The sequence below is a fragment of the Peromyscus eremicus genome, chromosome 15, assembly GCF_949786415.1.
Source record: "Peromyscus eremicus chromosome 15, PerEre_H2_v1, whole genome shotgun sequence".
In the NCBI taxonomy this organism is placed as follows: Eukaryota; Metazoa; Chordata; class Mammalia; order Rodentia; family Cricetidae; genus Peromyscus; species Peromyscus eremicus.
In genome coordinates, this window is record NC_081431.1 from 59,246,952 (window position 1) to 59,259,345 (window position 12,394).

The 12,394-nt window shown below is 41.6% G+C and overlaps 1 protein-coding gene across 1 annotated transcript in view; it reads left to right on the forward strand.

Annotated features, from left to right (window-relative positions):
• The first annotated feature begins 350 nt into the window (after window positions 1–350).
• The window catches only part of Zc3h11a (zinc finger CCCH-type containing 11A), a 28,879-nt gene continuing 16,835 nt past the window's right edge, over window positions 351–12,394 (forward strand). The window contains exons 1-6 of the mRNA XM_059281013.1: window positions 351–457; window positions 2,825–2,944; window positions 8,932–9,055; window positions 10,583–10,786; window positions 10,901–11,017; window positions 11,241–11,321. Coding sequence (XP_059136996.1) covers window positions 404–457; window positions 2,825–2,944; window positions 8,932–9,055; window positions 10,583–10,786; window positions 10,901–11,017; window positions 11,241–11,321 — 700 coding nt within the window. The 5' untranslated portion in view covers window positions 351–403. The remainder of the gene's footprint in view (window positions 458–2,824; window positions 2,945–8,931; window positions 9,056–10,582; window positions 10,787–10,900; window positions 11,018–11,240; window positions 11,322–12,394) is intronic.

The window sequence follows — 12,394 nt, forward strand, 5'->3', positions numbered from 1 at the left end:
ATTTTACACTGAATCAGTGAAACAAGCACCAGAGAAAATACAAAAGAAAAGGGCATGGCTGTCCTTAACAAAAATTTTACATTGGGAGTGTACAGTACTCATAACTAGCTTGTTTATAAGGCTCTGTATGGTAAGCGCCTGCTAACACAATTAAAATCTAGTTTTAACAGTGTGGTAGCATTAGGAATTGGAGGAGGAGGAAGAGGAAGAGGCTGGAAGAATTTACCTGAAGTACTTTATTCACTGTCTCCCCTTTCCAGGATTACGTTTTAAAGAAGATTTCTGTGCTTGAGTTGTCATTGGAAGAGTGAGTCCATTTCAAGAGCATTTGGAGCTGGTTTTCACCTTGAGGAAGCAGTGGCTTATTCCAAAAAGCCACTTCTGGCCTGAGAATTTACCCGGCATGCCTAATCAGGGAGAAGACTGCTATTTTTATTTCTACTCTACATGCACCAAAGTAAGACTGGCATCTCTAAATCAGTTCTTTTTGCTGTTCCTTATATCACATTAGCTAAGATTTTCCCTATGTTTTAAACTGATGTTGTGGTTTGCTCAGCTGTTTTATTATCTGCTGCCAGTTTTTTAGTAAATTACAATGTGTTAAGGAAGACTACATCACTCATCTCCTCCTCTTCATTTATATATAATTATAACATGCACGAAAAGCAAAACTGCCCATGTTGTATAGTCATCATTTTGCCTATAATTAATTTATTCTGCCTTTGGAATTTGGGAGACGTTGGCTTCTGTGGCTTGGCAGCTTTGATTTTGTGTATTTTGCATTAGATGAATGACTGGATTGTATAATACCTGTGGGAGCTGTTAGGGGTTAAATTTGACCTCGTCCACATTTTCTGCTAGTAAGAAGGTAATGCTATCTTTCTGAAGGTATTCTTTTAGAGTTTTGCTTTCTCTGTCAGAATGTCCTGTTTTTCTGCTTGAGTTTTTGATAGCTCTATTTAGGTCTGCCTGTCATTTTCTGCTATTTATAGTGGTCTGTTCTAAAATCATTGTGATGCTGTGTTTAAAAAGATAAGTCTAGCTAGGCATGGTAGTAGAAGCAGGAGGGTTGACGTTCATCCTGGGCTTGTGTAGTGACACCTTATCTTAAAAAGAAAGCCCAGCAATGGGGGGCATGAAGTTTTTCTACTAGGTATGTAGCTCAGCGACAGAACACTTGCAAACATGAGGGATGCTGGATCCAGCCCCTGGCAGTGCAAAAGAAAAGCAAGGTTTTAAAAAAGCAAAGCTTTGATAGTCCACTTTTATATGCACTTTGTACAATAGTGATTTGCTTCCAATAACAAAAGTAACTATATTATTGTATGTTATAGGTTAAGTATACTTACATCACTTACAGCCTACCAACTTCTTTTTTTTTTTTTTTTTTTTTTGTTTGTTTGTTTTTTCGAGACAGGGTTTCTTCATGTAGCTTTGCGCCTTTCCTGGAACTCACTTGGTAGCCCAGGCTGGCCTCGAACTCACAGAGATCCGCCTGGCTCTGCCTCCCGAGTGCTGGGATTAAAGGCGTGCGCCACCACCGCCTGGCATAGCCTACCAACTTCTAATGGTGGAAGTATTAAAACAGCTCCATGTAGTTAAAAGGGAGGTGTGTTTGGAGGTTTACTTACAACAAATAAAGGGATAGGTTTTAAGGTCCAGGAGAGGTGAAGTGCAGTCCAGCGGTGTCCATCCAACATCCAGGATCACCAGGAACCAAGAGAGCCGGCACATCTGGATCTCAGGTCTTAAGGGCTCCCATCTTGGCCCCGCCTCAGGGGCAGGCCATAGGTAGGCGTGATAGTTACCAGAAGCCTCACTGGGGTAGTACTTCTAGGTCAAAAGCTAGAAATGATTGAAGTTAGTATATATGAAGCCAAAGCCATTTTGAGGATGAGAATGTTTTTCAGAGGATCTGTTCCTGACACCTTGTCATTTTCAGACCAGTTGTCAACAGTGACACTTAGTCAGATCAGAAGAAATGGGTTAAGAAATAGGTTGAGGAAGAAAAAAAAAAAAAAAAAAAAGCCAGGTGGTGGTGGTGGTGCATGCCTTTAATCCCAGCACTTGGGAGGCAGAGCCAGGCGGATCTTTGTGAGTTCGAGGCCAGCCTGGTCTACAGAGCGAGATCCAGGAAAGGCACAAAGCTACACAGAGAAACCCTGTCTCGAAACCCCCCCCCCCAAAAGGGGGAGGGGTTGGGGATTTAGCTCAGTGGTAGGGCGCTTTTAGCGCAAGGCCCTGGGTTCGGTCCTCAGCTCCAGGAAAAAAGAAATAGGTTGAGGAGAGCTGGGCGCACATCTTTAATCCCCCAGTCAGGCAGAGACAGGTCGACCTCTGAGTTTAAGGCCAGCCTGATCTACATAGTGAGTTCTAGGCCTACCAAGGCTGTATAATGAGACCCTGTCTCAAAAAATAACAAAGAAATAGGTTAAGGCTGGGGAGTTAGCCCAGTCAGTAAAGTGTTTGTCATGTAAAAACGAGAACCTGAATTCCATGCCCAGATCCACTTTTTAAAAGCCAGGCAAAATGGCATGCACTCGCTCAGGGGATGTAGAGGCTGCAGGATCCCTGGGCCTCACTGGCTAATCAGCCTAATGGACTTGGGGAGTTCGAGGCCAGTGAGAGACCCTGTCAAACAGATAGCAAAAGCAATAGGTTATTATATTACAGATTTGCTTTCAGATGGTGGTGGTTGTTACATCTTGTTTTCTGTCCTACTGGTCTGGTCTTTGCTTACTGATTTGTTTAGGTTCTTGGGCATTCTTGTTATAGACATGTGCCACAGTCCTTTCCTGTTTTGTTTTTTGTTTTTTTTTAACAGGGTGACAGCTGCCCTTTCCGTCACTGTGAAGCTGCACTAGGAAATGAAACTGTTTGCACACTATGGCAAGAAGGTCGTTGTTTTCGACAGGTGTGCAGATATCGCCACATGGAAATTGATGTAAGTTTCCAATTTTTGTTGCAATAAGTATCCGGGATCAATACAAAATGTGGAGACAGGGCTAGTCAGTAAAAGCACTTAACTGCTGAGCCTGGCGGGGATCGGGGGTGCATGCATGCTGTTTGTACATATATGGAGGTCAGAGAACAACCTGACCTGTAGGATCCCGTCTGAGTTCCTTCCAGTGTGTGTTCTGGAGCTTGTGCTGGGCTGCTCGGGTTGTGGCAAATGCCTTAACCTGCTTAGCCATCTTGCTGACCCTGTGTTTTTAAGTTTCAAGACAGTTAACAGGAGCTGGAGAGATGGCTCATAGGTTAAGAGTACTTGCTGCTCTTGCAGAAGACCCTAATTTGGTTCATAGCACCCACTTGGTAGCTTGTAATCGTCCTAACTCCAGTTTCAGGGGCTCTGATGCCCTCTTCTGACTTCCACAGGCATTAGTCACAAGTGTAGTACACATCCATACGTGTAGTATACATCCATACGTGTAGTACACATCCATACGTGTAGGCAAAATCTGACACAGAAAATAAAACAGATCTTTTTAAAAAGTTACAAACTCAGGGAAAAAATGTCAGTTTGGTATAATTTTTTTTTTTCCTGAGCCATTTAAGGATAAATTACTGCCATTCTCTACATCCCAGTACTTTGAGTCTTTCCTACAAACAAGGAAGGCATTCTCCTGTACAACGGTAATATAGTTCCAGGACAACTGGTAACTTAATTTTGTCCTCAGGAAAGTTTGCCAGCTAACTGATGATATTTTCTATTGAAGGAGCAAGGCCACATTCACACATTTCTTATGGTGTTGTGATACTCCAGTCTCATTCATTTGAGGAGTGTTCAGCCTTTCTTGGTCTTTCATGATGGTTTTAGGGCAACTGTTCCGTAAAATGCCTCTTAAGTTGGTTTATTTGTATATTTTCATTACTAAATTATGCTTGTCTATGTCTCTTTTGTAATTAATTGTATGTGTCTGCATCATATGGGTGCATTGCCATCAGAAGTCAGAAGAGGGTCCACTGAATCCCCTGGAACTGGAGTTACAGATTGTTGTGAACCACCATGTGGGTGCTGGGAACTAAACCTAGGTTCTCTGCAAGAACAGTAAATGCTCTTAACCACGGGGCCATCTCTTCAGCTCCCCTAAGATTGTATATATTTTAGAGAACATCACAAAAGCAATATTCTTTTTATTGTGTATTGTAAGGTAGTATACAATTTAATTTCCCATTACTGTGTTTAACTTTTTATCACAGTACCTACCACATTGCTTCACTATAAATTTTTAATAATTAAAAAAAAAAGTATGTGTGTGTGCCTATATGTGTATACAAGTTTACAAGTCTCCTCTTCTACCATGTGGGCCCCAGAGATAAAACTTGTCATCAGGCTTGGTAGCAGATGCCTTTCCCCACTGAACCAGTTTACCATCCCAGTTTTTTGTTTGTTTGTTTGATTTTGTTTTTTGTTTTTTGAGACAGTTTCTCTGTGTAGCTTTGCGCCTTTCCTGGATCTTGCTCTGTAGACCAGGCTGGCCTCGAACTCACAAAGATCTGCCTGGCTCTGCCTCCCAAGTGCTGGGATTAAAGGCGTGCGCCACCACCGCCTGGCCCATCCCTGGGCGCCACCACCGCCTGGCCCATCCCTGTTTTCGAAGTACTTTGTGAAGTGATACTTTGAAACTGTAGATAGCCCATTTCTCATCAAACTGGATCTTCCCCTGAATCTGTTTGTGTTAGTGTGAATTAATGATTTTCTGTTTTACTTAATGTGTTATATCTGTTACTATTCCAATTTAGCCTATAAGAGACCTTCAAGCTGACTTATTGTTTATTTTGTGTGGGGGGGGATAGTCCTTACCACCCATCATTCTTTGAACACTTTTTGCTTTTTTCTAGGCTTTGTAATCTTTGTAGTTTTCCTATTCCAGCTCTAGAATCTCCTCTTTTAAAAATGACGTATTGGTTCTTTCCAGTGAAGAAGGGTAGATAGATGTTAAGCTTTGGTCTGTTCCTAGGATATTATTGCTTTTCAAGTCCTTAGTGGAGAGAGAAGTAGGTGATATATAAGTATGCATTGCTTTGAGTCTACATATTGAAAGATACAAAGTCACATAGGTGTTTCCAGCTCATCAATACCAGGATGTAGTCTAGGTTTCCTTTGTTTTTGTTTTTTTTTTTTTAATTAATTTATTTATTTATTATGTATACAGAAGAGGGCGCCAGATCTCATTACAGATGGTTGTGAGCCACCATGTGGTTGCTGGGAATTGAACTCAGGACCTCTGGAAGTGCAGTCAGTGCTCTTAACCTCTGAGCCATCTCTCCAGCCCCTAGGTTTCCTTTGTTACTGTTTTCTCAAAAGCAAGAAACTTGGTTTCCATAGTCTTTAATACTAGGACTTCTTTGGTCAGGTCCCTCTTAGGTCTGACGTCACAAGAAGCTGCTGCTTCATAGCGTTACCTGTCTCACTTTGTTTTGACTCTAGTACTCTGTGGCAGTCCTTTCCCAGCTCCATTTTAAAGACCCCTTCCTCTTCATGCTTGGACTGTCTTCCTGCTGAGGCAGTCTCACTCTTCATGCCCTTGGGCTCTGGTGCTGTGCTGGGCCCCTCCCTTACGTGAGCTGCTTCCTCACTCCACTTACCTGCCGCTGGCTGCCAGCTTCTCTCATAAGGACTGCCTATCCTGGTCAGTCTGCCTTTGGCACCCTGCCACACAGCTTCCGTGAATCCACTCTCTTCACCCTCGTTGGAATCCCTTCTCCAGAAGCCTTTCTTCACTCCACCTCTCAACACCATAGACCATCCCCTGGTACAGTGTCTTCCTAACCCTTCATGGGCTCCAGTAGAATCTTGGTTTGGGCCACTTTTCTTTTCCTGTTTCAAATGAGTGCCTGATTCCTTCAAAGTTGACCTTCAGTTCAGTTGTTAAGTAGGGGATGAAGAGAGAAAGAAGGAAGAGAGTGAATATGTAATTTATGTGCCAGGGTTCATAAAGCTACTCCAGTCTGGTTCCCAGTTTCTCATTTCTTAACTGCTTTCTGAGTTGCCTACCAGACAAATAGCAAGTTATTCATTAAATTAATTAAGAAATACTACTCAACTTTTGAAAACTCAGGTTCTACCTTGGCATAACTCCTAGGAAGTAGCTAAGAACAGGTCTCCAGAATATCCCATCTAGGAACTATCACAAGAGTAAGGATATACTTCCCATCACAAGAGAAGAGGATTGTGGAGTCTGTGGAATTGTTGTGGGGTTTCTTTAGACTGGCTTCCTCCTGTTGGGGTTGTCCAGAAAGTATTCTTTCCCCTGAAGTGAAATGTAGCAACTCACTGCAGCATTCTCCCATGGAAAGTCCACTTAGAAACTAATCATCCACCATCTGTTTGATGTACCCAAATGTCACATTCAGATGTTCAACATGAGCCATATCCTTGGTACAAATAGTCTAGCTCCAGTGGATCTTTCTTTCCCCACTCCGTCACTTAACTTAGGAGGTATTCTAAGAGGCATGCACTCAGCTGCCAACCAAGCAGTATGGGCTTGCTAATATTTTTTTGTATATGCTTACTTATGCCTGAAGAGAACTAAATATTTGCACATTGTACTCAATGTGCCAAACCAAGTACACAGCAGTTTGTAACATGCTGGAAACGTCGCAGCTTTCCTGTCTTCATACTGTGGAGGGGTGGGCAGCAGTTAACAAGAATTTAAGAATTTAAAATGGACACTTAATTATTTGATAAGGAAGGATCAGGATATATTAAGTGAAAATGTAGAGGGAGCGGAATAGCATGCTTAAAATAGGAGAGATTGTTCAGTAGTTAAGAGCACTTGTCTTGCAGAGGACCCAAGTACGGGCGCTAGCATCCATAACAGCAGCTCACAACCATCCCAGCTCCAGGTTAAGGGGATCCCATGCCGCCTTCTGGATTCCTCTTCTTAACTTGAAGGCACAAGGCAGATATGTGATGCATATATGTACATGCAGGCAAAACACTCACACAAAAATACATAAATCTAAAAAAAGTTGAAATAAAAAGAAGGGAAAGAATTGTACTTGTATTTGCTTGTATGTGCATTTAAACTATATCTTTGTAAGTATAATGGAGAACCCTGCATTGTGGGTGTGTGGAGATGCAGTGAGCTACAAGGACTCTTTTTCCCATCATACCCCTTACAGTCTCATTTATGGAGTCAATATTGACTAATTTGTGTGCTTGATAAAATGTACTGGTAATTCCCAAATCAGTGCTTGCATATTTTATGCTCGCTCAAAGATGTTCAGAGATAAATACATAAATCCCCTGATGTGTGTCTCCAGATGAGGTGAATTAGGGTGACAAACTGCCTTTCTGATTGAGTTTCATAATATATATAAATATAATCAGGTGTCCTTGATTGCAGGCTACTTGCTACTGTGATTTTTTCACTTTGGTGTTCTGTATTGATTATTTTGCTTTTAAAAAGTATCCCCAGTGCTTTAGGGCTAGGGATATAGCTCGTTGGTGGTATACTTGCATAGCATGTACACCAAAAGGAAGAAGAGAAGAGACACCCTAACCGAGAAATAGGCCAACACATAGTGCTAAAGTCCTAAATCATGTTTCTAATTAGAGGAGAGCTGTGATGTTCTTTACTAGAAAATATGACAGTGTGACTATTTGTGAGCCTTATTCGGGCAAGAGTTTTATAGTGCTGTTGGTTGTTGGTTTCATATTAATAATCAGTATATATTAAATAGAATCTCTTTTTTGTTTTATTTTTTTTTTTCTTTGCTTGCTTGATTTTTGAGACAGGTTCTCTGTAGTCTTGGCTGTCCTAGAACTTACTATGTAGACCAGGCTGTCCTCAAACTCAGAGAGATCCCCCTGCCTTTGCCTCCCAAGTGCTGAGATTAAAACTGTGTGCCACCATATCCAGCAAAACAGTCTTTAAATAGAAACACATGAAACAAGATTATGAATTGGCTGGCTGATGAAAATATTTTAGATGTAGAGCATCATGGGACCTGGCTATTTCCCTTGGAAACATTGGTGTAGTATTCACTAATTCAGTGCCTACGAAGATGATTCACTGGCTAAATTAGCATGTGCTGTACAATCAAGGATACCTGAGTTTGAATGCCCAGTGCCCACGTACAAAGCTGGCCATGGCTGTACTTAAGATACAAGCCCAGTGTTGGGAGCAGAGACGGCATCCTAGGAGCTTGCTGGCTGGCCAGCCTACCTGGAATGAGCTTCAGTTTCAGTGTGAGACCCTACTCCTGGTGTAGTAAGGTCAAAGAGGGCAGTAGAGGAAGACAGCTGATGTCCTGCTCGGGCCTCCACACTAATACCTGCATATGCACACATATGCAGTTCACATTTGGTAGCTAAGAAAGTGAGGCTGACCAGGTGTTTAGTTGTCTGTGGTCATAAGTAACTTAATAGGAAGGAAAATTATTATAATATCTTATTCTATATTCTTGGGTTATTTTGTTTGTTTTTTTGTTGTTGTTTGTTTGTTTGTTTGAGACAGGGTTTCTCTGTGTAGCCTTGGCTATCCTGGAACTCACTCTGTAGACCAGGCTGGCCTCGAACTCACATAGATCCGCCTGCCTCTGGCTACCAAAGCTGGGATTAAAGGCATGTGCCGCCGCTGCCGCCTCCGCCACCACCACCACCACCACCATCACCCGGCCTTACTCTATATTCTTAACTACTGTATTATCCTGCTTCTCTACATTAAGTGTGGCCATTCAGGGCTTTCAGGATGAAGACCAGGAGGAAAGTAGCCTCTTCCACCTCTCCACAGGGCCTAAGTATCACTTTTGATAGCCTCTCTCTTGCTAAACATGACCTTCTGTGTTGGGGTTTTGAACTTTATTTTGAAAACCAATCACAGAATTAATGTAGGGCTTACTTCATTTTTTAACTTGTATTTTTTATTTTGTTTTTTTAACAAGCTTAACGTTTTTTAACAATGTGTTTTTCTCTTACAGAAAAAACGAAGTGAAATTCCTTGTTATTGGGAAAATCAGCCAGTGGGATGTCAAAAACTAAACTGTGCTTTCCATCACAACAGAGGTCGTTACGTTGATGGACTGTTCCTACCTCCAAGCAGAAGTAAGATTGGTTTTGATTCTAAAAGGGAACAGTTGCTATTCAGTGAGCACCTGCTATTCACACTTTTAATCCAGTGAGAACAGTACTATTTCTACTGTATAATGAAGAAATAAAACCTTAGAGAGGTTAGGTGATAAGTATCCAGAGAGAACCAAATGTTTCTGTCATGTCAGATTATATTACTGTATAATATAATACTTGTTTCATTCTTATTTTCTTACCAAACCTATAGATGTTTTCAAAAGAATTTAATTCTCCAGACCAGGGGTTGGAAATTGGGTCCTCTGCCTGCTCTGTAAGATGAAGGTTTACTGCATATGGCTTTGGCCATCCATTTACATATTGTGGCCTGTTTTGTATTAATACTGCAGAGTTAAGTAGTTGAGATAAGAGACCATATGGCCCACAAACCCAAAAGTACAGCCATCTAGCTCTATGATGGAGACAGAGTTATACACTGTAACCTAAACTGGCTTAGAACTTGTGATTCTCCTGCCTTAGTCTCCTGAGTGTTGGGATTATAGGCATTCACCATAATACCTCACATACTAACTAGTCCAGCTTTTTATAGCCTAGCTAAAATAAAAAAAAAAATTGATGTAGGCTATCTTAAATTAAAAAAAAAAAAAAAAAAAAAAATCCTCGCTGTTCCAGGGCTGGGGACCAAACTAAGGATTTCAAACATGCTAGACAAGCCCTCTACTGCTGAATTATATCTATTCTCAGTCCTAAAATGAATCCTGACTCCACAAAAATCTGTGATTTCTTTTCAAAATCTCTTTTAAAATAATTTTTATTTATAAATACTTTGTGTATGTCTTGAGTGTGTGTGTATACACATGCTGTGAAATGTGTTTGGAGGTCAGAGGACCTCTTGGAGAGATGAGATTTTCTCTGTCCACCATGTGAGTCCTCAGGTCAAATTCAAGTTATCAGGCTTGGCAGCAGGCATCTTTACCTATGGAGTCATCTCACTGGCCCCCTCCAAAGCCCCTTTTAAAGTAATTTCCTAGTGGGCTAATTTCCTTTGGCCACCAAAGAGCCACTCAGTGGTAGGTGGCTGTGATTTTTAGCACTCAGAAAGCTAAGGCAGGAAGAACTAGAGTGTGAGGACCAGCCTAAGTTACATAGCAAGACATCATCACAAAAAGAAAAAGATCCAGAAGTTCGTAACACATACTTTAATCCCAGCTGGGGAAGCAGAGGCAGATGATCTATGTTTTTTTGTGCCAAACAGAAAATTCTAGAATCTCAACTTAAAATGAAATGTCTAGAATTTGGAACTAACTCTTGGGTTTACCGCTTTCAGTTCCTACCATCTGTTTATCTACAATAAAGAGTTACTGGCTCAAAATACTTTTTCCTTCATGGAGAATTATAGAATGGAAATGGGAAAATTAAGTTTTAAAAAAGCATACATTCTTAAGGAAAATGCACCAAAAGGACAGGGATTTTTGTTGAGTTGGGATTATAATTCTCTGCTATAAATTTATGTCTTTTTTCTTTTCTTTTTTTTTTAATGTTTAGCTGTGTTACCCACTGTGCCTGAGTTGCAAGAAGAAGAAGTAAAGGCTAGCCAGCTCACAGTTCAACAGAACAAATTGTCGGTCCAGTCTAATCCCTCCCCTCAACTGCGGAGTGTAATGAAAGTAGAAAGTTCAGAAAATGTCCCTAGCCCCACGCATCCACCCGTTGTAATCAATGCTGCCGATGATGATGAAGACGATGATGGTACGGCTAGCCCCTCCCCCCCCTTCTCTTTTTTTTTTTTTTCCAGGCAAATAATGTAATGTCTTACTTGGTCTTGGTCTTAACTGGAAATTTGTCTTAAATGTGGATATCCAGATCAGTTTTCTGAGGAGGGCGATGAAAGCAAGACGCCTGCCCTGCAGCCAACTCCCGAGGTTCACAATGGACTCCGAGTGGCTTCTGCCCGGAAACCCGGAGTCGCTTTAAAGCAAGGTACGCAGAGGCTGGCCTGCCTCTCAGCCGTGAAGCGTCACTGGCTGTTTTAACTACTTCGAAACTCAGTGCAGTCACTTAGCTTTTCCTAGCGGATACGCTGTCCGCATACTGACACATACTTCCTTCTAAGTCATTTACTTCAAGTACTGGAATGCCTGCAGAGAAAATGCAAAGAAAAAGGCTGTAGTTTCTCATGTGGTTTCCCTCTTGGGTTTCCCAGGTGAATGTTTGAATTTTGGAATAAAAACTCTTGAGGAAATTAAATCAAAGAAAATGAAGGAAAAATCCAAGAAGCAAGGTGGTAAGTCATCACAAGTTTTGGCATGAATACTTGCATGTTGCCTGACGAGAATAATCAATACTTCTGACAGCAACAGCCAAATCTAGCAAAGACAGATTCTCATTCCCATGGCTTGTGCAAAGTGAAACACAAACCTACTGGAGCTGTGTTTCAGTCCTCACTGTTCAGAGCTAGAACCATGTGATAATAAAAAGAAACCTGTACATCTTGAGAGTGATTGATTGTTTTTTGAGATAAGATCTTGCTATGTATCTCTGGCCATCCTGGAATTCACTATGTAAACCAGGCCAGCCTTAAACGCACAGAGATCGTCTGCCTCTGCTTCTCGAGTTCTGGGATTAAAGGCACGCACCACCATGCAGGGCTATATCTTGAGATATGTAACTATAAGTAAAGAGCAACAGTTAAGAGGCATATTCCGGGGCCTGTGGAGATGGCTGTCAGTAAAGTGTCTGCTCCACAAACCTGAGGACCTGCCTCTAGCCCTAGCACCATGTAAATAAACCAGACATGGATGTGTGCTGGGAATCCCGGTTCTGGGGAGACAGAGACAGGAGGATCCCTGGGGCTTGCTGACTAGCCAGCCTAGTTTAATCAGCTAACTCCAGGTCCTTATAAGATGCTGTCTCTGAGGAAAGATACCAAAGTTGATCTCTTAGCTCCATGTGTACACACAGCCTACTACAAGAAAATAAGTATCATTAGATACACGGGGGTTCTTAAGAGCTGCTAAGATTTTCTTCTGGAGCTTGCCTCAACCTAGGTGATGTAGATTTCCTACTCTAAAATGTAGTCATAGCTAAGGATATACTAAATAGAGTAAATAGTTGGTTCAGAGGAGTCTGTCCATCAAGCTTACTCTGTAGGAACCTTGTTTTGCAGATGGGAATGATGGGGTGCCAGTGCTGAAGGTTAAAACATGCTTCTGCCTTAGCTTTAGAGTCTTGTTAGCCTTTCTGGTAAACAGGAGGTTGAGTGTCTGCTTGAGACAGCATTCAGACAGCAGAGCAGTCTGCGTTGGACCTAACGTTCATCGGACAGAGATTCTTGACTTGGACTAGCTTTATTTTCCA